The sequence below is a fragment of the Lampetra planeri genome, chromosome 23 (genome assembly GCF_965212315.1).
Source record: "Lampetra planeri chromosome 23, kcLamPlan1.2.h2, whole genome shotgun sequence".
NCBI classification, from domain to species: Eukaryota; Metazoa; Chordata; class Hyperoartia; order Petromyzontiformes; family Petromyzontidae; genus Lampetra; species Lampetra planeri.
Genome location: NC_136129.1, coordinates 7,071,792 through 7,099,577, shown reverse-complemented (window position 1 = coordinate 7,099,577; position 27,786 = coordinate 7,071,792). Strand labels below are relative to the sequence as shown.

General features: G+C 49.2%; 1 protein-coding gene across 1 annotated transcript in view; it reads right to left on the bottom strand.

Moving 5' to 3' along the window:
• Window positions 1–3,959: 3,959 nt before the first annotated feature.
• Window positions 3,960–27,786, bottom strand: part of ADCY9 (adenylate cyclase 9) — a 76,677-nt gene continuing 52,850 nt past the window's right edge. Inside the window, exons 7-12 of the mRNA XM_078605015.1 lie at window positions 26,705–26,807; window positions 24,368–24,573; window positions 21,647–21,806; window positions 17,707–17,870; window positions 15,570–16,359; window positions 3,960–14,954 (exon numbers count right to left, since the gene is read on the bottom strand). Of these exons, the coding sequence (XP_078461141.1) occupies window positions 14,124–14,954; window positions 15,570–16,359; window positions 17,707–17,870; window positions 21,647–21,806; window positions 24,368–24,573; window positions 26,705–26,807 (2,254 nt within the window). The 3' untranslated portion in view covers window positions 3,960–14,123. The remainder of the gene's footprint in view (window positions 14,955–15,569; window positions 16,360–17,706; window positions 17,871–21,646; window positions 21,807–24,367; window positions 24,574–26,704; window positions 26,808–27,786) is intronic.

The following is a 27,786-nucleotide window of genomic DNA, read 5'->3' as shown; positions in this document are numbered from 1 at the left end:
ATGCGCATCATCTGGTGGCTCATAAGCATCGGCCATTTCTTGAAAAACACCACCTAAAGTTGCCTTCTTATCGGTCGCTATGGAACGGAAGAATCGGACAGATTCGTCGTCCAGGAGAGTCGGCAACACCTCCAAAGCCTCCGCATCGGTCCATCTTGCTGTGCGTACCGCCGCCAAGAAGCGGCAGGCGAACGCGCTCCAGTCCCCACCGACGGAAAATTCTTTAACTGTTGTAAGGTGGCGACTCCGACTCCTCTTCCCGCCGTCTTCCAATGGTGGTGGTTGTGATGGCAAATTCAAAATGGCGTCGGCCCGCGGCGTGGCCAAGATGGCGGTTTGGCGCCACGGAGCGCGCAAAATGGCGGCCTCTTGCCGCGTGGGCAATGGCGGCGGCAGGACAGGCAACGTGGCGGCCCGCGGAGCACCACTTGCATCATCCATCGTCCCTGGCGCGACGAGATGGCATAGATGCGCCAGGACGTCCTTAAGTGCCTCCAGTTGTACCGCCATCGCTTGCCATCGTTGATCCGCGTCTGATGATGTCGACGGACCCGCCACCGCGCCAACATCCTCCACTCCCGTTCCCGTGGTCGCCTCAGCCGGGCTCTCCTCCACCACCCCAACAGGATCCGCGGTTGGAGGGAGTTCGTCGTCGTCGGACGAAGAAGCCGATGCAGGCGCCGGATTAACTTTCTTCCTCACTTGTTTCGACATGCCGTTGCACTTCCGACACCAGTGTAATAAACGACTGGACCACGATGTCTGGCTCAGTGTCCTTTATTATTCGGTTCGTGCTGTACACCCACACGGCTGTCTTTACTCTGTAGCTTCTCCACGGTGCTGACTCCAATGTCGGCCCGATCCACAACAGCAGCTCCGCTGCTGTTTCTCTCACACAGCCCCCCCTTGGCTGTACTCTCTGCTGCTCTTCTCCCTCCGCAGCTCTCACAGCTTCTTGCTCTCTCTCTCTCTCTCCGCAGCTCCTCCTGGCAGCCACACCGCTGCCTCTAACAAGCAGCCCCCTCTCTCTCTCTCTCCGCAGCTCCTCCTGGCAGCCACACCGCTGCCTCTAACACGCAGCCCTCCTGGCTGTCTCCTCCCCAGCTGCACACCACTCCGCAGCTTCCTCTTATCTTCGGGGTTGGCTCCCGATGGCCGTCGGCGCCCCCCCTCTCCACACTTGCCCGCGTGGCCTCACTCTTTTCCGCTCACACCCCGACTGACTTCCCCTTCCGGTTTACCCGCTTAAAGCCCCGAACCTTCCCCCCACGTCACATGACTCCACCCCCCGTGACGTCACCTCCGGAAGGTCGCTTACGCCCGCATTACACATGCTTAAGCTGTTAATTTATCATTTGCATGGGTGGACCTTATCCTTATAAATCATCCTGACATTTGCCCCCCCTGAGAGATTTTGCAGAAGCCGCCACTGGTTGCGACACATTTATACTTACGCGATCTGACCCAAAAGCCTTTATTATTGACAATTCGAGTACGACGCTTCGCCGGTAATTACAACCAGCATCATCTGGCGAAAGCCAGAGTTGTGGAGAAATCCTCCTCCTGTTTCGGTCTTAAATAGAGGGATAGATGTGATCTCGTCAATCAGGTGCAAAGACCAAGGGGGCGGGGGTTAATGTATTCATAGAAATAACAATGGATGTCCATTACCGGTTGGGTTTAACAATGTAAGCAGTTGGACAGACCTCTCACACACCTGGACCCCCTGTAGCACCAATGACTCTAAACACGGAAATGCAGAATTCCAAGCACATCAGCTAGAAATGTTTACACGTTGCAAGGTCTGAACATTCACCCAGTGTCATTAGAATAGCAATCGCGAGCTCGAGTGGTGTATAACTGCGTGGGAAAGCAAATTCCTCACTTGAGATCCAACTGAGAGCATGTGGGTGATGTGGTGTTATAGATATACAATCGGAGTCTGATGTTTTGTATGCAGATGAAGAGTCGGAGACTCTGCTGCTGAACCTGGAGCATGTCACAAAGAGATGGCGGCCTTAGCATCAGCCCCACCAAAACTAGGCATCTGCCTGAGTATTTTATGTCATCAAATACTCCAGCCCGTCAACGGTCCCATGAGTCATGGGGCAGTTGTGGAGAGTGGAGAATGTATCATACCTGGGCAGTGTGCTTATGGCCAGCTCCGGTTTGGCAGCAGATGTTTCAAAATCAGTCGAGCGTCATTATCTTTTCATCAGCTGCGAAATGCTGTGGAAATTACCTGATCTGTCACTCCATGTGAAGCATTGGGTCTTCTCGGCCACAGTTATGCCCTGCCTTCTCTATGCTTACGAAGAGTACATCCTTCTAATGGAACACCTGCGCCAGTTCGAATCATTCAGGCTCGCCTGCCTACGATCCATCCTGGATTTAATCCAGACTGGATTGTGCGAGGAACTTGCAGATCCTTGAAAGATCTGTACTGTACATCGTTCCTCCACGATAATCATATCGTCTGCTTTTCAAAATATCTTGATGTTGTGATTAACGTTGCTTATCTATATATTTTTGTATTAAATATTTTTTCCCTGGAAGCATATTTTGAATGAACAAGCACGAAATTGATATTTAAATTAATGCATACATCCCCCCCTCCCCTCTCTCGTCTTCGCATCTGACTGGCTCACATGTGACGACATCACGTGTGTCCCTCTATCTAAGACCGAAACAGGAGGAGGATTTCTCCACAACTCTGGCTGTCGCCTGATGAGGCTGGTTATAATTAACGGCGAAACGTCGGACTCGAATTGTATACGTTGTGGGTTTACTCTCCAACACACCGGCGTGCTGAACCAGCTTAAATAGTCGCTCCAAGCCTGGAGTGTGTCATTCAAACTCTGTCTACTCGACAGACCTGCTCTCCACCTGAGGACGGCTGCTTGCGTTGTGGCCGAAACGTCGTGAGAATTATTTGATTATATTTTATTATTTCCATTCTACGTAACTTTACCGAAAGAACCAAGAAGATGAATCCCTGCAGTCACGAAAGCTTTAAATCGAAATAGTAACTGATTGGCACGTTTTGTTTACGTGACAAACCTTACTAATTGGCTGTGTCGGGTGGTGGCGGGTTTAACGACACATTTATATTTACGCGATCTAACCCAAAAAAACACTATTTTGGATATTGGTCGTGAAAGCCTACTGCGTGTTAAACTGCTATAAGTTTACCTACCAATGTGCACATTTTATTGATATATTTTATTCATATTGATATTTCCAGTTGTGCATTAAAACGACGTATCCATTTATGTTTTGTAAAACGTGTTCCGTAGTAATTGACTGCAGGGTAGTTTATACGCCCACAACATTGTTGCAGTTCACGTAACGACTTAACGACTGCGTGTTTATGGAGCAGTCGATGGGGTTTTCTTCTCGCATCGATTGATCATTAATCAAACTTAGATTGATAAATGAGTTACTTACAGTTCAAAAGGGCTGAGCTCCAAAATTACTATTAATTATAATACATTTTAGTTTGGAGAACTATTTATCCTTAATTGATTTTCCCACCCACACTATTTTATGTGAATAAACTGGACAAGTTTAATCAAGATGAAATTTGAATGGAAACTGAACAACATTATCATCATCATCATCATTCTAACGCTGCCTAACTAAATAAAACTATCAAAAGTTTAAGCCGGATATTTTCAGCAATGACCCTTGGTTCAGCTGTTTTGCTAGGCCAACGCGTTCCTTCGGAGTGGGCAGGTAGGAACTTGGTTGGACAGCGCATTCGTGCACGACAGACAGACAAATATGCACGAGAGACAGACAAATAATCCCTGGTGGGCAGTGTGGAACCTATTGTTCCTACCTGTATAAATGGAAATTGGGTTCGGCTATATACCACATCCACCATGATGCCACCACATGAACAACCAACCACAGGCAACTAAATAACACAGTTACCGGTGCATGTTTGGAAACAAAAGTTTTTCAGTTTAATGTTTTATTGTGTAAAGAAAATCTGATAGTATTGTTTTCTCATTCCGGAAGCACATGATCGATGCAACAACAACAAAACCGAAAAGAACAAAAGACTAACTTAGTAAACAAAGGCACTGGTAAAATATATCTGAGAATAATGTGCTACAGTATTGAACACATTCACGTAAGGCATGATGATAGAAGTAGGCTCAGCTTACTTTGGATGAATACAAAATAAATCTATTATCAACATTGTTATTAAGTCTGCATAACTGTACATGCAAATACGCTACACAACGCGAGGCTTCAGATAAGATTCCTATTTGCTCCAGTTTCTTCACCGTAAACAAGGCCAAGCTGCCTCATTACTCTATACATCAAACCGCTGTTCGGGTTAGGGCTTAGACAACTCTTCACCCGAGTCCGAACGTGGTTCAGCTTCGTAGTAGAGCTTCTTTCTCAAATAGAAACCTGGGCCAAATATGAAGGTGGCTTCAGCCTCACCTCGATGGTGCCGTTAAGCTAAATGGAACGGCTTGGCACATGTGCAATTTTAGCCCGGCGCGAGCGAAGCTATTGTGGGGAGGAACGACAGAGCCAGGCCAGAGTCAACTTGGTTTCCACATCTACGGCCGAGCCCAGGAGATTTCATGGCAGATTTTGTGTGTTTGGCGTGTGACACCTGGTGGGTAATCTCAGATGTACCAGGATGCATCCGTGCACGCTACTCGTGGACACCCAAGTCTGGAATTTACAAAACGTTCCTGCTTGCCCCTAACTTAAGTTGCATCCACGAACAATGATTTATCCTTTTTCGATTTAAAGCTTTCGTGACTGCAGGGATTCATCTTCTTGGTTCTTTCGGTAAAGTCACATAGAAGGGAAGAAATAAAATAATAAAAATAAAACATAATAAAATTGTTTTATTATGTTTTATTTGTATTATTTTATTACTTCCCTTCTACGTGACTTTAACGAAAGAACCAAGAAGAATGATTTATCCGTCACAACAAAATTACGGGTGTCGATGTGCACGCAAAAATGTTGAAGCGTTTTACAAAGCCCAGACAGGGGGTCATTTCATCTCAACGACGGCATGGAGGTGTGTTCTTGGACACGTGGGAAACCTTGTGCCACTGCCACACCAAGGCTCCCTCGGCTGTTCCTAATTCTACCAAATGCTTTCTTCGTGGGCTATTCCACAATCTCCCGGGACAACGGCAGTTTTATGTGGACTGGACATAGGGTGGATCAATGGCAATCGACAACTGACCGGTCAATATCGAACAGCTCTCTAAGCTGGAAGAGAGCTGAACCAATTCATTCTGCAATGCACAATTTATGCCCCCCCCACCCCCCAAATATGATATGGACTGGGAACAGTGGAATGGTTGCCGGCTCGTCGAGTTGAAAACGGTTATAGGCGACGTGGCTAAGACGTACAACAATACAACAAACGGAACACGATCGCTCGTTAATAGGCTTTTCAAATTGACCACGGCAATGGCCAGACGCATCTGTATAACACTGAACAGGGGTGACCCAAATGTTGCATGCCACAAGTAGTTGCTCCTGAGCGAGTGCCCTGGTCTTTACAGAACCAGAATGTGGACGAGGGTGTCACCCATAGGGTGTTCTATCAATCAATGCACGCGGGTGATGCTCTTGCAACCCAACGCGACCCTGTCGCCCCGCGCCCGTACACATGCAAAGACGCCGCACAATACACAGGCATCGCGAGGCAAAACGTTAGCATCAAAGCCTCCGTACACTTTGAGAGCAATGTGTTTCAAAGAAAACTTTAAAAGAAAAAAAAAACATTCCTTTATCTACACTTGTTCGCAAGTGGAGGATTTCCGATGCTCGTGAAATCGTACCGTTGTTCATACACGTTAGAGTCCAATTCGGGCGTATTTTTTAAATGGAAACGGTTGTAATAGACTCTTGAAAGGGGCAGAAAAAAAAGTTATACTCCAAAAATCAACGTCGTACACCGGCTAAAACAACGTGCCGAGTTAATGAGAACCCATCAGCTGGGAAGGGCAGGGAATGCCCATAAACAACACCTCCAGATGGACGACCGATTGCTCAACAGCAGCATCCGCCAATGTCGCGCGCACGCCATGAAGACGAACACTCTCAGCCGGGCAAGCCGCAGGGGCCAAAGAGCTTAAGGAAATCGTGTTGCGCGCTCTGAACGCTGCGCATTGCACGTTTAGGGAGTGCAATTTTAGCCCGTCCGCTGTACAGACATTTGGGGGCTGCGATGATTGCCCGCAAGAACGTGGGCAGTTAGCGCAAACAAAACGCGCATGGCCCCCCCCCCCTCGCATAGAACTCCACATGGCTATAGGCGAAGGGGTTCTGGACTCGGCAGCCACGGACGAGCGATGTTCTTGTGTTTAAGCCATCGCACACATGGGAGCCCACTCGCAGCAGCTTGAGTTAAAGCCTAAAAGGCAATTTTATATTTTGTCCGTCGCAATTTTTCCATGCTGTGGTGCTGCTTCAGAAGGTCGGACATTGCGGGGGGCTTCCTCAACAGAGTTTCCTCGGCAGCGCTGAAGCAATCCTCCCAATCCTCCAAATCCTGTAAGCGAGACAACAATAATAACCCACCCTGGGAAAGGTCGCTAAGCCCTTTTCGCACAAGAGGAAAACAAACCTGTTTAGCGCGACCAATTTAACTAAACGGTTCGTGTAAAGCCAAGTTTAAACTTTCAAAACGTCGCAATGTTTTAACCGCGCCTAAAAAAAAGTGGGTTTACGCTTTGAAAAGTTTTTTTGGTTAAAGCGTTTAATTTAATCCGGTGTATTGTCTGCCACGCCAAAATACGACTATGAAGCCATGTGGTAATAATGCATAGCCCTCCGCACCTTTGGAAACACAACAGTTAACCTTTCCACATCAGTCACTCAAGACGAGTATGTGTGTGTGTAAATGCTGTGCCCCACTTGACACATGCACCAAAGTTGCGCTGCAATGTGAACACGGGGGCACTGTTGATGCGGAAAGGGGTCCTGTGGCAGTGGCCAAATGCCAGCAAATCGTTCAGTTCCGGCTCTCACCGGCACGTGCGCCTTGACAATGCGACGCAGCCGTGGCAAGGTGAGAATTCCGCGTGTATATTTTTGTTCCTTTTTCGACGGTACAACGCATTAATTGCAAAAAAAATGAAATTAATTAAGACGTTTATAGTCGTATACATTAACGGCGGACGAACCCGTCACACTTTTTTGCAGACAAAATTCCAATACGATCGTAAAAGTATGCCGACAGATTTCACAAGTGTGCAGTTAATACATTATCGTAAGCTAACGAATGGTGAGCACCTTCGTGTAGCTATGAAGCCATGCTTACAGGCAAAGAGAACCACATCCAAAAGAATCGTTCAGAAAACACTGCACACTGAGCGCCCCTTTCACTGCGTAACGAAGCGGTGGTTTTGTTTCGAATGGGACAATTTTAGTTGCAATATCAACTGGGTTCAGGAAACAAGCAGCAAAATCCCTGCAAACCGCAGTACACATCCTCGTATATCTCGATGTTCGCGCGCGGTCATACTGCAAACCAATCCGAGCCAGCGGCCATGCAGAGCCATCTCCTTTTAACCCTGTTTTGCAAACGCACCACGTGCCAGGATCTCTTCGTGTGCCTTCAACGGTGCGACGTGGCGGAAACCACTGCGCTAAAGTCTGTACGCGTATATTTTGTTTGGGCGTGATGACAGTCGACATGAACGAGGAGTGACCCCCTCAAAAGTCCAACAACAATGGGGGGGGGGGGGGGGGTCACATCGGCCTGTAAAAGGCAGAGCGAGCTGCACGTTTCCACACATCCCGGCAGAAGAAAACCAGCAGCCGTGCGGCGACGTGTTCGTTCCCTTTGTGCATAACTACGAGAATTCCAGGTCTAGGTGTACCACGGTATCAGCCTCACAATCAACTGCTCAAGACTTAACACTAAACTGCTTTTTTTTTCAAAATTGTATTTTAACACATAAAGCCCACTGAGCGATGCAGATTTTTTGCAGAAGCGACCTGGCCAGGAAAAATGGCTCAACGAAGTGGCTTATCGTGTGGAAATGTATAGCAGCCAAATAATGGAAATGCATGTTGTTTCTAAATGTGGAGGGAAAAGCCCGGAGGACCTGGAGAACAATCCACGCGACCGTGGGGAGAACATTTAAACTCCAAATATACAGGCGTCAGAGTCGGGATCTAACCCATGACATCCTGCATACCAGGTAAGAGAGCGAACATCTCACCACCGCGAATTGAGATGACAGACAGTTGCAATGTGACGACACGTCCTCAAGTAAAGATTCATTTGAGCTGCAACCATTTTGTTGGTGGTATAGTTAAAGAACAAAAACATGTCGTGACTGTAATCGACTTGTTTTGAACAATTGTTCAGTGATGAAATCAAATAGGCATTGTGCTTTCTAAGACTTTGAAGCTGCTGTGCATTTCGCCGAGGCCGAGTCCTGCTTGCTTCTGCACGGTGATACGTACGTATGTTGAACTTATTTCACACCTTTTTCTTGGTTCTTTCGGTAAAGTCACGTAGAATGGAAATAATAAAATAATAAAAATAGAACATAATCAAATAATTCTCACGACGTTTCGGCCACAACGCAAGCAGCCGTCCTCAGGTGAAGAACAGGTCTGTCAGAAAGACAGCGTCTGAATGAACACCACCAGGCTTGGCAGCGTATATTTAAGCTGGGTTGGAGGGGGAAGAGCGCCTTGACAAATGCATTTGCATATCAAGAAGAATTTCGCATATTTATATGCTAAATTCCTCTTGATATGTCGTGAGAATTATTAAATGTTTTATTTTTATTATTTTATTATTTCCATTCTACGTGACTTTACCGAAAGAACCAAGAAGATGAATCCCTGCAGTCACGAAAGCTTTAAATCGAAATTTATTTCACACCGTACGTAGCCATACCGTGCTAATCGGAGGTGCGAGGGCAGGACAATGAGGATACCAAGCTAAGGAGGGCTACTCAGTACGTTGATGCTACCTGCAGATTAATGCAGGTTCCTGCAAACGCTTCCTTGTCGCTAGGCATGTAATGAGTCATCACCCCCCCTCCACCGCCACTAGATGATCGAATTAATTGTCATGGCTCGAGGTTGATAATTGCCATCTGACTTTCATAACCTTATATTCTTTAGGTCTTTCGGTAAAGTCACGTAGACAGGTTTGCAACACAAGACGACCGCTTGTGTTGCGATCTAAACATCGTGGTTTTAAAAAAATATATTTTACCGAAAGACCCAAAGAATATGAATTTCTGCAGTCATGAAAGCTTAAAGTCAAGATTTCATAACCTTATTTACATATCTTGTTGTTGTTCTTTGTTTTTTGTTCGCCCCATTAACCCGAATGTAAGACTGGCATATCATTTGCATAAACTGTAAATAATTCTAACACGCACAATGCAATGTATTTATCGCAAGGGTACGACTTGATTTTAATCGGGGAATTTATGCATCGTTACATGCCTCCTTTTCGCGTACAAAACTAAAATTAATGCTATATGCTGCAAACGCACATGGAGATTTTTTATTTAAAGTTTCAAACACGTTATGTACTTTTAAACCTTTTGCCAATCCTGATACGTATGTGAGTTACGGAGCAAAGTTTAATTCCAAACCGATAAATGTGCATACCAAGAGGAAATACATCCCGGAAAGAAGCAGCTCCTACATTGCACACCAGAAGGTCCCCCCTCATCGCCCTTAGACATTACAAAGCACTTCAATTGGTAGGAAAGGGGGGGAAAAAACACACATTTGAAAATGCGAAGGAAGTCCAGATGTGTCGCTAAACCCGGAGCTGCTTCATGCCTGGCGAGTCACTTGGTAGCAGATTCCGATGATGAAACCAAACTTCACAGGGTAGCCAACACCGGTAGCAAAATTGGCAAAAATGAGAACATGAGAAGAGAACATGACCCCAAAACAGTTCAGGACAAAGCTTAAGGGGGGCCCCCTGCTGTAATGCAAATTTAAATTCGGGAAAATGTGCAGGGCAATTATAAAATTAGTTGGGACGATCATCCCCGAACGCGGTTTACGCCATCTCTCTCCCACAGTGCCGTGCACAAGGCTACTACTACCCCTGCTCTCTGCGCAGCCGATGGGAATATCAGGGGGGAGGATTGGTGGCATGGATAACACCATAACGATCAGTTCACGTCCACGGTAAGCCTGGCCACACACACACAATACTGGATTCACCTGGTGTCTTTATAATCTTCACCAACAACCAATTATAAAAAAAAAACACAAGTGTTCTTGCCTGCATATGGACTGGGATGAACGTCTCCCAAAATGTACAAGGTGTCAAACCAAAACTGTCGTGTATTGCTACATCACAAAATGACAGCCCCCCGGGGGGCAGGTGCAACTGTGACAATTAACATACTTCATCATCGATTCCTATTATTACTTAAAGCATTAAGATATATTTATATATATATATTTTTAAACTTTTTACATTTATATACTAAATTACACATTTAAGAGAATTGCATAATAGTGTCAGAACTTGTGAACGGTTTGATGTGCAATCGCATGTGATGATGCAGCCAAAGACCTGCCGTGCGTGGTCACATGCCACACAGATTAACGCCACGGCGCAGCTGGGGGGGGGGGCAGGGGGGGGGCTGGAGTTTCCATGAGTGCGTTTGCGTCCCGAACCCGGGTGGCGCGCGAGACCCAAAAGAAAAACATTGCAGCTCACCGGAAACGACGAGGGGAATAACGTGAGTGCACCACTACCCCACACACACTCGCTCAACAGGGGCAGCCGACATCAACCGGAACTCCTTTTCCAAATAAGAATTTGGTTGGATATGGCAAACACTTGTTTGGCTGCTGCAGAACTTTAAGAGCAAAAATTATAACTTGGGGGGGGGAGGGGAGGGGGGCGGTTGCTCAAAGCAGAGGTTTGTGGGTAAGTGGCCTGTCTGGCCGTGTCACCATCGAAAGTTTTAGAGTCTCCAAAAGTCATACACAATGAAAGAAGCAGTTTTTCTGATCTGGACTGTATCCTCCACGTTTGATCGTGCTTTATTGCTTGCAATGATGCGTACGACGCCCACTGAATGAAACGCCTCTGCCGAAAAGGATTGCCTTGCGTTCTGGACGTGGACCATGGCACGTGGGTAAAGGTTGCTTCCAATGAAATGGCAAATTAGAAAATTAAATACCATGCAACACACTTTTTCTTAAACAAAAAAGCAAGTGAAAAAAAAACCCAAGTTAGCAATTCAGTCAATCGCAAAAATGTACAAGGATAGGACAAATTCACTTCTTTACGGGAATTTTTTTTTTTAATTCAAGCGGCCGGATGAGGCAATTTGAAAAAGAAAAAAAATTCAAAGATCCAGTGAAAATGCAGGAACCGGGAGATTTAAGACATCATTGGTTTCACGCCATGGCCCAGGATTTGCCCACAAACCAGTCTCGCCTTGCGCCCTTGCGTGACACGCACCAACCAATCGATCCGGTGTAGTCATGCGGACTGACGCGAGGTGTTGGGGCGCGCGCGGTGTGGTGTGACGCGGGCACAGGAGCAGTGTTCATTTTGTAAGAGCATTTTATTTTTGGTCGTTTTCCGTGTCTAGTCGATGGCAACCTGTGGAGTTTTATTCAGGTCTAAGTCGGTGGATTTCATTGAATAATTCTCTTGGTCTAGTCGGCTCATGGTTTAATGTTGGCGTGAAGGCCGTGGCAATTTGTTCCACCCAATACTATGAGATCGCCCAATCATTCAAAATACACACATAGCCAATTACCATTTTTGGTCTTCCTTCTGCACTGCAGTCTCTCATAATGTTACTAAATTATCTGAGTCTGCGCCTTCATTCAGACTCGTTCATTTCGTCTCATCAAAGGCAGTCAAGCGATGGTCTTTAGTGGATGTAATCGTAGTCACCGTAGTCATGCTTGATGATTTTTCTCCACTCGTAGTCATCGGTTCACCCAAATAAAATACGCCTCCTTGACAAATATTTCCATCGATAATTTCGTTTCCAAGATGAAGACTGCATGGGGAGGGGGCCCAGACCCTGGCCAATTATACAGGAGTCGAGCCCTCTCCACTCGGTGCCCACCTGCCATCATGTTAACGCTCTGAGCAGTAAAGCAAAGGGTCCCGACTGTAGGACGAAAAAAAAACACAAATCCACACAAGTGCCCAGGGTCAGTTGTACACGTGTTCGCGTCGCGCTCTGCAAACCATTTTTTTTTTGGCCGATGTGTGCAGCATTCTGGTAAAATAGTTCAAAACCAACAGTTCTTGGTTCGTAAAGTTGCATAAAGTCTTGTGTTTGGCGATCACGGAGCTCTGCAGACGACGCCTCCTCAATTCTACTGCGGCCGCTGTCTGTAATTCTGCTATGTCAAGGTCCACCACTGCGTCCCAGCAGCAGCACTGTGCCCGTCCAAGCGTTTCGTCTCGCTGAGGCTTAGCACTAAGGCGCACACGGAGGGGGGGGGGAAAGCCACTGCGAGCCTTGTTTTCGCACACGCACAAAAAAAGAACAATTGCTTCGGAAGTGTGAATTCTGACACGCGGTACAGACATCGGTTACTGAGCCAGAATCCCACGGGAGCGTCTCTGGCTCTGGTCGTTTGCTCAGCGGCTGCAGCCGGCCTACCGCTCACATTTGCACTGTTTGCTGTTTTCATTAGGGGAAAGGCTTGCGCAATTGTTGAGGCTTCAATAGGAGTACAAAGATGCGCGCGTACAAGTACACAGTGACGTGCACACTTACACCGATACGTATTCGCAAATACATGTACACACATATACACGTAACACACGTAGGTATGTACAGACGCGATGAACACACACGCAGATGTGTGCGTAGACAAGTACGCCATACGTACACGCATACATACGTGCATGTATGTATGCAGTGCAACACAAACACATCTATGAACACATGTACACGCACACACAAACACCCACGGACAGCTCCTTTATACTGCACTGCATCCCGTCCACAAAAGGCGGCGATGGGTAAACTATGTACAGTCCACTTCCACGGGCTAAAAAGAAAGACCGCAAAATGCATATATTTTTACGCAAATGCCCTTCTGTTTTAAAGCTGCATTCCGCACACAGGCTTTGGTGCGTGTGCACGCACGCGCGCGTGCGTGTGTGTGTGCGTACGTCTCCGCATTAACACAGACGGGGCACCGGCAACATTAAGCACCGAGCTGCACCTGCCCCTCAGTGCTATCGGGGCCAGCACACGCGTCACGCTACTTACGCGGCGCTCGCGCCTCGAGTTTTAATTCATGGGGCAGCTGGGCGGCCTGGCGGCCTGGCAGCGGCGGCGCAAACGTCTCCCCCGTCAAGCCAAGGAGGTGACGCCACTAGACTCCGGTCAGGGAAATTACTAAAAGCTCCGCTGCACAACGTAAGGGTGGAAATCGTTAAGAACCCCGCGACGTCGTTCGAAAGTCTGGGCAATTTTCTGCCCGTGACAAAGTTCAAATGTTGTATTCGAAATGTACCCATAACTTAAGTTGTTTATCACAGGAACGCTCCCCTTCGTAGCTATGGTGACCCTGGTTTTTTTTAGCAAAACAAATGGTCACTATCATAGGCTCTAATCGGGTTAGGGATTTTTTTATTTCGAAGGAACGGTAATTTACGTTGCTAGTGGTGAAGCTCGAAAACTCCTCCATTAATGTTTAGCACTGGCAGGTTTCGTCATTTTAAAAGTTGAGTTTTGACGGGGTCTTGTTCCACCCTAAGCTTGAGTAGGACTTTACTGTACCTGGTGAATACTTACACATGAACTGTGTAAACAATCGTATTTGTATATTTTCAATAATTATAAAAATTATTAAAGAGACCATTTCCAGTCAGCTGCTGATGCCCCTTCACGAAGTCACCACCTTGTTTTTTCCAAGATCCCACGACCACAATTGTGAAATTCGGGTTTTAATCGCCTGCCCTGCCGTTAGAACACAGCCATTCGAGAAAACAACAACCTTAAGCAAACACAGGCTTCCCTTCAGCAAGGCACTTAAGCAGTTGAAAGTCTTGGCTGGAGACCCCTAACTGAAGAGTCGTCCTGTGTACCTCAGGAGACAGCCACCACCCATCACCACCACCTGTGCCAGGCCGGGCCTCATACGGAGTCCTGCATGCACATGCCAGCGCGCTCAGCCTCTGCGGGGAAGCGACACTCCACCCCGTTGGGCCGACACTCCGGTACGAGGCCGCCGCCCTCTCTGCCACCACACGGTCCCGGAGGAGGAAGCTCCTCCTCCTCCTCGCTGCCCTCGTCGCTGTCCACTCCGCTGCTCGCTCTGCTGCTGTCCTTCACTGCGCCACCCCCATCGTCCAAATCGCTACTGGCGTCTCCGCCGCCGCCGCCTTCTCCGTCGCCGTCCTCCCTCGTGCGACTGCGAGTCCGCAGCCCCTTCTCGGCGGGGCGCGCATCGGCTCCCACGCCGTTGTGGGCGGGAGGAGGCGGCGCGGAGAACGCGAGGGCGGCGACGGCGGCGGCGGCGGAGATGGGCGGCCTCGCGTAGCCACGGCGGTGCCCGCGGGGACCTGCGCCGTGCGGCAAGCTCGAGAGCGACGAGGCGCGCTGGCCACGCACGCCCCCCGCCAGCGCGCGACGGGGGGAGTCGCCGCCCCCCCCGCCGCCGCGCGGCGGAGACTCGGAGAACGTGATGATGCACGCGTCGGACGCCGACAGCGACGCCAGGAGGCTGTGGGCCTCCTCCTCCGCGGGCGAGCGCCCGATGCTGCCGTCCACCTGCGTGTGGATGTCGGGCGTCATGGGCAGCAGCGGCGGCAGCGGCGGCGGCGGAGGCTGCGGCGCGGCATGGCCCCCGTCCGTGGGCGGGAACAGGTACGTCTTCATCTGGCCCTTGCCCTTCACGTTGACCGTGCCTCGGTAGTCGAACTGGTAGCCCATGTCGCACAGCACGTGGTAGCTTTCCTGGCTCACCTGCGGGGGGGCGGGGGGGGCACGCGACGTTGAAGAGGTTGGGAGAATGCACGAGGGCACAATGCGAAGGGTCCAACAGAGAGACGGTGCCATGCGGTCAGGAAACACGTGGGATTTATTGTAGACAAGTCTGACGGGGCGATGTATGGATGTGGAGAGATCGCCACCGACAGCGTTGAGGGTCCGTCAGACTCGCATTTCACCTCGTATCGCACTTATTTCTGTGCATTCAAACATTCAAAAACAAACATCTCTTGTGCACCGCCTCCCTATGCTTGCCCATATGTTCACTATCATATATTAGTGCTGGTCACACCACCGGCCGTTTATAAATGCAAAATCGGGAACGCAGTGGTCACTGTAGAATTACAAGATTGCTCGTGTCGGAAACGACCACAATCACATGATGCTGCTGCTGTAGTAGTTGCAGCAAGTGAGCGAGTCAGCGAGTGAGCGAGTCAGCGAGTCAGCGAGTGAGCGAGTCAGCGAGTGAGCGAGTCAGTGAGTGAACGAGTGAACGAGTCAGCGAGTGAGCGAGTCAGCGAGTGAGCGAGTCAGCGAGTGAGCGAGTCAGCGAGTCAGCGAGCAACACAAAGTTGGAGGGGTGGGTGGCACCTGTATGCGGCAGTCGACGCCCGTCGAGTCCATGCGGCTGGCGATGTTCACCGTATCGCCCCAGATGTCGTAGAGCGGCTTGGTCGTGCCGATGACGCCGGCCGTGAGCGGCCCGTGGTTGAACCCGATCCGCAGGCGAAAGTTGAACCACAGCATGTCCTTGTTGAAGTCCTCTACAATGCTCATCATGTCGCGCGCAAACTCGAAGAGCGTGCGCAGGTGCGCGTGCGCATCACCCGCACGCGGCTCCGGCACGTTGAGTCCCGACGCCGCCATGTAGGTGGCGCCGATGGTCTTGATCTTCTCGATGCCCCCGTAGTGCTCGCGCGCCAGCAGCTGGTCCAGGTCGGACATGAGCTCGTGCAGCACGCGGTAGCACTCCTTGCCCCCCTCGTAGTTCTCCTCGTAGAACTCGCTGAAGTTGACGATGCTCGCGAAGATGACGCCCACGTCCTCGTGGTTCTTGGAGTAGTGCGGCTGCACCTTCAGCTGGTCGGCCACGTGCCCGGGGATGATGTTGTGCAGCAGCAGATCGGCCTGGTTCTTCATGTGCTGGATCTTGCGCTGGTGCAACTCTGCCTCGACGTTGCCATGGTAGTTGAGGCGGTAGGCCACCTCGAACTCGCGGTTCAGGAACCAGATGAGCAGCACCAGCAGCAGGAGGTCAGCCGCCAGCTCCCAGCCCCGCACACTCCCACTGTTGCCGCCGTGCCCTCCCTGGGCGGCTGACAGCGCCGCGAGAGGCACGGACACCACGGGTGCGCTCACGTTCAGCGGCAGGGACTCATTGCTGCGATGGAGAGAATAACGTGGCAAAGCACAAAACCGTGAGACTTTTCCCTCCAGCCAGTGCAAACTGACCAGATCGGAGGTCAACCCCGATGGTTCTCCGCACAACGGGAGGCCTCTCCTCTCCTGCTACTCCAGTGAGCTGCAGTCTTCCCCCTACTGCTTTCAGTTTTTGTACTCCCCTTTGTTTTAACCCAGAATTATGACTCTCTTCTCTCCCTATTCTGTGCGATAATAACCAAAAGTCTCCTTTGCTACCTCTGCCAGTAGGCAGGCGCTTACTGTACTTCCATGTCAATAATTGGACCTAACACGTTGTCCTATCTTCCGAAATGAAATCCCACGTGACAAGACAGCCAACTGCGCGCGCGCCACGGTCCGTGTTGGCCGAACCGGCCTGCCCGCCAGAGGTCACAACCGGGTACCCGATACCCGTACCCTACCCGATACCCGGCTAACCGTACCCGTTTGCGACCATGGTGCGGCCGGGTACGGGTACGGGTAGGCCGTGAGTCACCGGTGAGTAACCGTTTGTCACTCATTTCCCAACATCTTGTCTCTTCTCACAATTCAAGTTCCTAGAATCAACCCACCCGCGCCTGCAACATGGCTTCATCCCAGAGGTCGCAATCGGGTACCCGATACCCTTACCCTACCCGAAACCTGGTTACCCGTACCCGGCCAGGTACGGGTACCCGTTTGCGACCCTGGTGCGGCCGGGTACGGGTACGGGTAGGCCGTGAGTCACTGGTGAGTAACCGTTTGTCACTCATTTCCCAACGTCTTGTCTCTTCTCACAATTCAAGTTCCTAGAATCAGCCCACCCGCGCCTGCAACATAGCTTCATCCCAGAGGTCGCAATCGGGTACCCTACCCGATACCCGGCCGGGTACGGGTAGCCGGGTATCGGGTAGGTACGGGTACCCGTTTGCGACCCTGGTGTGGCCGGGTACGGGTAAGGAATCAAAACCCTCTTCTTGGTTCTTTCGGTAAAGTCATGTAGAAGGGAAGTAATAAAATAATAAAAATAAAACATAATAAAATAATTCTCACGACGTTTCGGCCACAACGCAAGCAGCCGTCCTCAGGTGAAGACCTGAGGACGGCTGCTTGCTCATTCAGACGCTGTCTCCCCGACAAACCTGGTCTTCACCTGAGGACGGCTGCTTGCGTTGTGGCCGAAACGTCGTGAGAATTATTTTATTATGTTTTATTTTTATTATTTTATTACTTCCCTTCTACGTGACTTTACCGAAAGAACCAAGAAGGTGAATCCCTGGAGTCACGAAAGCTTTAAATCGGAATCAAAACCCGTCTGCGACCTCTGCTGCCCACACGTCGTGCTCACCCGGCGCCCCAGGGCCTGTCCCCGCACACGGGCACGTAGATGAGCAGCAGCAGCAGCGCGGCCACCACCGTCGCCAGGCTGGAGCGCAGCCACGAGCTCAGCTGGCAGAAATTGAGGTAGTGAGTGACACCCACGATCATGACGCAGCAGAAGAACAGGCGAGCCTGCCGAGGGGGAGGGACGGAGGGGGGGGGGGACAAGTCAGTTCCCTCACAACCCCCCGAAACGCTCATCAGCAGCTGCTCATTCACCCAGATCGCCCGTCTCTTCTTAAACGCCGTGCACACCCCCAGCTCGGACTACCTGAGAACGGGCCACTTGCAGGGCTTATTCTAGGCTTGGTCTTCCTCGGGCAGGTACCTTACCATGGACTTATTCTGCTAATTTACTCAAGGCTCGTCTCGTTACAGTAGGGCAGAAGTTGAAAGATACATATCCATGTTGGACGCACCATGGCTTTGTGTATGCCGAGATGGAAACCATTATTGCCAGCTTTAATGTGGTGCATCTTTGTCTCATGGCCATGAGGGTCGAAGGGTTCCACCACAGGTTTGGCATGGGGGCAAGGAACACGGGCGCAATCTGCTAATTTATGAAATGTTCATCTTCTTGGTTCTTTCGGTAAAGTCACGTAGAAGGTAAATAATAAAATAATAAAATTAAAACATCATAAAATAATTCTCACGACGTTTCGGCCACAACGTAAGCAGCCGTCCTCAGGTGAAGAACAGGTCTGTCGGAAAGACAACGTCTCATTCAGAAAGACAGCGTCTCATTCAGACGCTGTCTTTCCGACAGACCTGTTCTTCACCTGATGACGGCTGCTTGCATTGTGGCCGAAACGTCGTGAGAATTATTTTATTATCTTTCATTTTTATTATTTTATCATTTCCCTTCTACGTGACTTTACCGAAAGAACCAAGAAGATGAATCCCTGCAGTCACGAAAGCTTTAAATGGAAATTTATAAATGTTGTGAACTTGACGGATCCGACCATGGATAGCTGCGATACACAATGGTCTGTGGCAGCGAACATTGCCACGGAATCTTAAACGCGCACACGCAATATTCGACGGTTATTACGGAATAAAAAAAACGAGCTCTTTAAAAAAAAAACAGCAATGCCCAAGGAACAAAATCAAGACAGTAAATATCAATTAATGGTAAAAGCCAATACACTGGTAATGTAGAATAAAACTTCACTTCAAAATCAATGGCCCCATGTAATGAAATCATAAAAGTGAGTTGTGACCCGCCCCGAACCCCGCACACTACACCTATCAGAAAGAAAAAAAAACTGTCAACCTGGAGCCCTAGCAACCAGAGCAGGTCCTGCAGTGGCCGGGCATGATTGCGGTGCAGCGGCAATACCTCCCCACTTTCGGGCGCTCAGACCCAGATGAAGCCGTGCTCTGAGCGAGTGGGGGAAGCGCTCCAAGCATGCGCTGAGTACTCTCAGCAACCCCTTCTACGTTTTTTATCAAGTCAAAATAATTTTTTTTTCTCAAAATCAGCATTTAGAGCTGTGCTCATGTCCTACTAACATCCCTGAGCCGGAGGTAGAAATTCCACGCTGCTGTGACAGGGGTGAGTCTATACGTACGGCAATGGGCCCGTGTAATGGCTTTCCCACAAAGTCGCACTTAGTTTATTTACCCTGGAGGGACGGTGGCCTGATTCAACCGTCCAATCAGGATTCGTACTCGCAACCTTCAAACTGCGAGCCGCTCACTCTACCGCTGAGCCATTTGCCAATTAATGTGACTGCAATATATCACAGCAGCGTGGATTTTATTTACAAGTTCGGCAGTTCGGCAAACACCCATAACCATAACACATTCCTGCGGAGGGAGCTGGTAGGAACGTTGGGTTGCTCGGTCAATGGCCAGGGTCAACGGCGGCGTGGTGTATTCCGCAAATATGCCTGACTGTGAGGGCGGGCACTAGCCAGCGTGAGTAGGTTAAACGTTGAGTTTTATAAGGGCACCACGGGGTGACCAGCCCCTCCCCACCCAGCCCCACCCCTACCACCCCCCACCCTCCCCACCCTCCCCACCCAGCCCCTCCCCACCCAGCCCCACCCTCCACACCCAGCCCCTTCCTCCCCACCTAGCCCCTCCCTGCACGATGGACGGACGGACACAATAATCCCCTGTGGGCTGGTTTAACCAGGAGGTTCCTACCAGTATATACTGTGCCCGTGTTTTCAAGTTTACCATTTACTCCCCCCCCCCACCTACTTTTCACTATAGGGTTGTACCACAGTCTGATTCTCATCAATCTGCCAATATTCTCCATCAATTGCATATGATGGCAGGGCACATGCAGCTGATAATTAGAACACATCTTGCAGCTGTGGTGAGATGTTAACTACCTCGCCTGGTATGGAGAAGGTTGTGGGTTCGATCCCAACCCTGACCTCTGTAAATTTGGAGTTTGCATGTCTCTCTCCGCGTGGTCGCGTGGATTTTTATTCGGGTCCTCCCGTTTTTCCTTCCACATTTAGAATCATGCGTTTAGAGTATTTGTCTGCAATAACATTTCCACATGACAAGCCACTTCATTGGGCTATCATTTATGGCCAGGTCGCTTCTGAAAATGTTCTATATAACTCAGCTGGCCTTACCTGGTAAAATAACGATATTCATTCAGACGCTGTCTTTCCGACAGACCTGTTCTTCACCTGAGGACGGCTGCTTGCGTTGTGGCCGAAACGTCGTGAGAATTATTTGATTATGTTTTATTTTTATTATTTTATTATTTCCCTTCTACGTGACTTTACCGAAAGAACCAAGAAGATGAATCCCTGCAGTCACGAAAGCTTTAAATCGAAAAATAACGATAGTTTAGAAGTTAAAAAAAATTTGTAAACACGAAACCCGGATGTGGTGCTTGGGGCCTGTGGGCCGAGTTTTGGATTTCCCATTCTCAAGAGAGATGCGGAAGCCCACCGAGCTACCCCTGGTGGCCGACTCCCGCTACTGCAGCGCGAATTAACAAGGCTGCAGAGCAAAATGAATACGTGGATTCTCAGAGGAAGGGACCCCCTTGCCGACGAACATCTGGCACTTCGCTCACCAGCATTGGCTCAAGCAAGGCTGACTGCTAATGAGAAACTACTGAAGGTTCAAATCGCTCCAGAGTTTGCTTGTATGCAACCAATTACAGTTGGCTATGTTCTGCGTGAAATAAGTTCAACATGCATATCATTATGCTGACAAAACACTCCCATGTGGACATTGTGATGTGAAAAACATACTTAAAAAATGTATTATGTGGATACAGATTTGGAAAGGAGGCATAATGTCTGCTTATTTGTTTCATTAAAACAGTGATCCATTTATAGACATGTGACTGACTTTTAAAGATCCACTTGCTTTCTTCTCAACAGGAGAGTGAATCTTGTGAAAGCGACGGTAGAGGCTCTGAATTTAGACGTTGTTATCTGTACATGTAATTTCACCACATTATTTTAGTTGGACCGGCCTGGTCGCTCAGAGGTGGAGCGAGCGGCTCGCAATTGGAAGGTTGCAAGTTCAAATCATGCCCGGTGTGTGCCCAGCGCAATACGCACCGTGTGTTGTGAGTTGGACCGGCCTGGTCGCTCAGAGGTGGAGCGAGCGGCTCGCAATTGGAAGGTTGCAAGTTCAAATCATGCCCGGTGTGTGCCCAGCGCAATACGCACCGTGTGTTGTGAGTTGGACCGGCCTGGTTGCTCAGAGGTAGAGCGAGCGGTTCGCAATTGGAAGGTTGCAAGTTCAAATCATGCCCGGTGTGTGCCCAGCGCGTGCCCAGCGCGTGCCCAGCGCAATACACACCGTGTGCCGTGGGTTGGACCGGCCTGGTCGCTCAGAGGTAGAGCGAGCGGCTCGCAATTGGAAGGTTGCAAGTTCAAATCATGCCCGGTGTGTGCCCAGCGCGTGCCCAACGCAATACGCACCGTGTGCCGTGAGTCCAGGTGGCAGGTGAAGTGCGTGAGCACCATGACGGCCGGCAGAGACACGTACAGCGCCCCGATTAGGTGGCGCGGGATCCAGCCAGACACAAACTCCATGACGAGCCGCGTGCACGTGAGGACGTGTTCCAGGAAGAACACCATCCTGTAGCAGCGGCGGCAGCAGGGAGCAGCGGCAATGGATCAGCGACACGGGCTTCGGGCAGAGGTCGCAAACGGGTTTTGATTCCTTACCCGTACCCGTACCCGGCCGCACCAGGGTCGCAAATGGGTACCCGTACCCGGCCAGGTACGGGTACCCGTTCCCATACCCTACCCGAAATGAGTGACAAACAGTTACTCACCAGTGACTCAAGGTCTACCCGTACCCGTACCCGGCCGCACCAGGGTCGCAAACGGCTACCCATACCCGTACCCGTACCCGGCCGGGTACGGGTAGCCAGGTATCGGGTAGGGTATGGGTATCAGGTACCCGGTTGCGACCTCTGGCTTCGGGTAGGGCCAACCACCTCCCATAGTGCGTCATCATCACACTCCCACCCTGCGGCCTAAAATTAGGACTCTCAGAGCCGAGGTGTAAGAAACGACGCGGATCTGTGCTTCTGTAACTTTACAAAGGCTCTTGACGACAGTCAACAATGGTAACATTTGTTTTTTGAACAGAAGCAGGAGAAATTAATCGACTTGTACCAATGAAAATATATTTAACTTCTCATTTCTCTCTCTTTTATGGTGAAGCGTCAAACTCTGCACTATTGCCGGAGTGATTCCTCTTCTCTACAAGTCTTAATGAGCCTGACCCCCCTTCCATCTTATTTGCAGTCTTTCTCTTGGTCTTGTTCCGCTTGCTTTGTACTCTTTTTGGCAGCCTTTTCATCTGCTGTTCTCAAATAATGGGCCCAACAACCTGTCTTCTAGTCTTTAACCAGTTCCTAATCCCGACTTACCCATCCTGCTTTTTTCTCAACATCAAATTTGATGTAAAATATTTTTCTTTTATTCGAGAAAAAACACGAGTACTCTCGTCTCCTCTGCCGCCAATCTCCAAACATCAGTTTGATTCCATGCCACTACAATCCTAAACTGAACTATTTTTATTTTATCAGATAAGGCCCACTGAGCCATAACCTAACCACAAGTTGTTGATCACGTGGAAATGTATTGCAGCCAAATACTCTAAACACATGTTTATAAATGTGGAGGGAAAACCCGGACGACCCAGAGAAAATCTACACGACCATGGGGAAAACATGCAGACTGCAAATATACAGCATCAGGGTTGGGATCAAACCGACAACCTCCTTCATACCAGGCGAGGTAGTTAACATCTCGCACCATGGTGCCCTTCATTTTTTACCACACCATAAATGGATAAGCCTACGATGAAATCGCATGAAATGCACCTGATACCATCTGATCTCAAAAGCTAAGCAGGAGTTGAGCCTTGTTAGTGCTTATATGGGTGTCCACCATGCAGGGCAGGAAGTGTTTATTTTCTTGTCCTTCGTCCGCACCTCCAAATAGCACGGTTAGCTACGTACGGTGCGAAAGGTGTTCAACATACATACACACCAACGTCATAGGCGGCTGCGAGGCTATATTGTGGGCAGGAGCCTGCGAGGCTATATTGTGGGCAGAAAAATCCAGTGTTGTACTGTGCTTAGATGTTTCCCCGCCTTCACTGGCCCGCATTGACCAGTGTGGTAATGCACGGTCAAGTAACCCCCAAGACCCGCATGGTCATGGGAGGCCTTAATCCAGCAGTGGATTGACAAACGGGCTTGTCCTGATTGTAAGTGGCATGTTTTAATAGAGGTATGGTTTTTATTTCCCGTCTTACTAATTTTCCGCGCAATTTTTTGTTCTCAAATAAACAATGCTAAATCAAGCCAAAAGAAAATTGGTAACAAAGTGAATAACAACAACACGGAGCCTTAGAAGATGAATTGACGCAGGAATTGAAGATCCTCAACGTTTGTGTGTCCTAGAGCAGCCGACGGCACGCAGCGCGCACGAGGAAGCTGTGGTGGCGAGATGTTAACTATCTCACTCGGTATACAGGAGGTTGTGGGTTCGACCTTGATGCCTGTGTATATTTTGAGTTTGCATTTTCGCCCCATGGTCGAGTGGATTTTTCTCAAAGTCCTCTGGTTTTTCCCTCCACCTTTAGAATCAACGTGCGTTTAAAGTATTTGACCGCTGTAAATTTCCACGCGAAAAAGCCACTTCGTTGAGCTATCATTTGTGGCCAAGTCACCTTGTGAAAAAGAGCCGTGTACAAGTACAGCTCAGTGGGCCTTACCTGGTCAAATAAAAAATAGTCCAGTTTATAATACTGGTTTCTTGGGTTAGATCTCAGAAAAAAAAACCTGTATTATGGATATTGGTCACGAAAGCCTACATCTTCTTGGTTCTTTCGGTAAAGTCACGTAGAAGGGAAATAATAAAATAATAAATATTAAACATAATAAAATACTATCGTATTTTATTATACTATCGTATTTTATTATGTCGTATTTTATTATGTCAATATTATTATGTGTTATTTTTATTATTTTATTATTTCCCTTCCACGTGACTTTACCGAAAGAACCAAGCAGATGAATCCCTGCAGTCACGAAAGCTTTAAATCGAAAGCCTACGCGTTAAAACAGTTTACAGTCGAGTAGTTTCATAGCGCTATGCGACCAGCATGGCGACGCTGACCGTATGGAGACGAGCAGGCAGAACAGTTGCAGGGTGAAGGCAACGGCGAAGGTGACCATGGGCAGCAGGGGCACCTCGGGCCACGGGGGCAGCACGAGGAGGCAGGCGAGGGAGGCCAGCACGAACACCAGCGACGACAGCAGCACGTCCAGCAGCGAGCTGAACGTGGGGTTGGCGAAGGTATCCACGTGCCGCCCGTTAGCCACCTGCAGGCGGGCACAAGCGGACAATGACCTCCCGTTATAGCCGCACAAGACGGTTACGGACTCTTGGCCACAAGCGCCGTGAATGAGCGCGTACTAATGGCTGGCGCGGTGAATGAGTAGGTGGTGTGGACAGCACAAAGCTCCCCTTTGCAGGGATTGCTGAGGAAAGTGCCGTTAACGAGAACCTATTTGGTGCAGATATTTATACGCCGCACCAGATAATAATTCAAGGCCGCGTAGACCTCAGATGGGATGGAACAGTGGCGGTGGTGGTTAGCAATGCGCTATGATCCCAGCCGCGGCTAACATCAGTGGCGAGTTGCGTCTCGGCTGGTTCTGCACTCCTCTGCACCAACCCACACTGAGCTGTGACCAATGACACTGACCAGTGTGATCAAGTGTGGTCGTACAACCCCCACGATAGACATGGTGAGCCCCTCATCCAGTCGTGGATTGACAAAGGGCTGAAATTTGTTTTATTATAGACTTGGGATGCCGCCACGGTGTAACGGTCAGCGTACTGGACTCGCAATCCAGAGGTCGTCAGTTCAATCTCCCGGCGCTGCAGTTGAAACAATGGGCAAGTTTTTTTGATCTCTCCCACCTCTGTCCAGCCACGAGTAAAATTGGGTTCACCATAGATAAGTCCATCGGCAGGTCACGTGCGGGTGACCTAAAGTGTGGGTATGTGCACCTCTTCCAAGATGTGTGGCCAGTGTGGAAAAGTAGGCCAAAACACCCACTAGAGAGGGGGCTCTTTTCGAGATTTCTCGAAGCGGGAGGCCCTTCTGGCAGCAGGGACGCGAGCAAGAAACTGCAGGTGCTCGCTGTCTGAATACTCTTCTTCTTCCACCCGTTTGTCCCACTCATGTGGGGTCCCCTGTCCTTGCCAACCTTCTCCACACTGCCCTGTCCTGCGTCAGCTCTCTTTCCGCTCCTCAGGTCACCATGTCCGCACCACATCGCCCCACCTCTTCTTCTGCCTTCCTCTTCATCTCTTTCCTTCCACTTGCATCACTTGCACCTTCTGAACAACATAATTTTCCTGTTGTCTCTCCACATGACCGAACCACATGTGCCTTTTCTCTCTCATCTTCTCTGTGATGTCTACCACACATTGAGTCTTCCTCTCACTTCTTCATTTCTCACCCTGCCCTTCCTTGTTAAACCCAACATCCACCGCAACATCCTCATCTCTGTGACTGCAACAGCTTGGTCCTCCCTCTTTCTTGTGCCCCGGCACTCGACCCCATACAACAGCACCGGCCTCACACCGTCTTGTACTATACACTACACTATACACTACTATACACTCCACACTCTTCCCTTCAACCAAACTGGGACCCCCTCTTATCGCATACTACACCAGTCATCTGTCGCCATTTCAGCCATCCATCCCTTGTTCTTGTTCTCATCCATCAGCACACATCGTTGCATCCAGGTGCTAAAACGTGTTCGTCTTCATTAACTGGTCACTTCCAATTTGCAGTCTTCCTTCTGAATTATTTCCACTGAAATTTGCCACCATACACCGAGTTTTTGTCCGAATGATCCTCTTACCAATTCCCTTCAATCTTTTGCACCCAGATCTTCAAATCATCCTCCACTACCCCTCTGCTTTCACCGCATAGCACAATGTCGTCTGCATTGTGCTATCTCTCGTAGGTGCGTCCAGCACCAGGATGAAAAGGATGGGGGCTCAGGGCAGAACCTCGCTTCACTCCCGCTGTGAAGTGAAAGCTCTCCGACACTCCACAGCTGGTTCGCAGGTGCATTTTCCCTCCTTCAAACATGATCCTGGATCTGAATACTAACGAAAACAATTTGTTTTATTTTACCAAGTAAGGTCCACCGAGTTACACAGCTCTTTTTGAGAAGCGACTTGGCCACAAATGATAGCTCGACGAAGTAGCTCATCATGTGGGCATTCATAGCGGCAAAACACTCTAAACGCACGTCGATTCTAAATGTGGAGGGAAAAACTGGAGGACAGGGAGAAAAATCCACGGGGGAGAACATGCAAACTCCAAATATACAGGTGTCAGGGTCGGGATCGAACCCATGCCCTCCCACCTACCGGGCGAGGGAGTAAACACCTCGCTACAGAGGCGAATATGCCCGTTGTTCTCACCTCCTCCTGGTAGCTGGCCCGGTACGCCTTCTCCAGGTTCTTGTCCAGGAACTGCAAGCTCAGCTTGTTGATGGGTGGCTTGAAGAAGTAGTCCTCCATAAGTCTGCATAGCGGGTGGATACAGACAAACGCGCGCGCACGCACACACACACGGGTGTCTTTCGGTGGCTGTGTCAAGATCAGGCTTGTCCAATCAGTCAATCGACGTTCTTTATGTAACCAGGACTGGCCTTTCATAATCATGATCTTATTGTGTCGTGCAGATGTGAGTATTATTATTACTGTTGTTCAAGCAAGGAGTGATTAAAAAAAAAAATTTGCTTATCGATGGCCGATTGTTCAACTTTTGGATTTAAGCGGTGATATCGGTACACATTTGTCTACTTTGTGAATTCTTTCACAGGGTCATTAACGGCATATATTTTTTACGGTGGCAACTGGAATGGAAAAATCTGATTAATGTTCAAGTGAACATTCTCATCTCGACTCTGCCCAAACTATTTCGCTTCAAGAAGTTTACCATATTCACGAAGGAGCTCTTCAACATTCGGGACAATTTTTTCCTATATCTCCGTTTACTCAGGAAAGTCTCACCGAGTCTCACTCTTTTTCAGGTACACTCCTGTAATGTTTTTCGCGTAAGCGGTTACCGTTGCTATGTCTCATGCCAATTATGTAATTTTCAGGTAATTTTTCCAGCATTTGGGATGTAGGGCAGTGAATTTTGCTGAACTGCCCACCACAGAGCCCCCCAGCCCAATGACAACTTGTTTGTGCGTGGTGGCTGGCCACTCTTCCAAGCACTAACCAGGTTCACACCTTGCTCGGCTTCCGAAATCTGCGTGAAATGGTCAGAGAACATCGACGATTTACTGTAGTTCTATGCTCCCAGATACAAGCTCTCCGAATTTCAGTGTGGAGTTTTTGTTTTTGTTTAGCAACGGTTGAGGTGTACCTGTAAATGGGTTCTGTGTCGAGCACACACTGCCCTTAATCCACCCTACCCTACCTTAATCTAAGTTGTCTTGTGGTTATTGTTGTTTGACTTGCATCCCACTGGGATATTTGCACAGGGTTGGTGT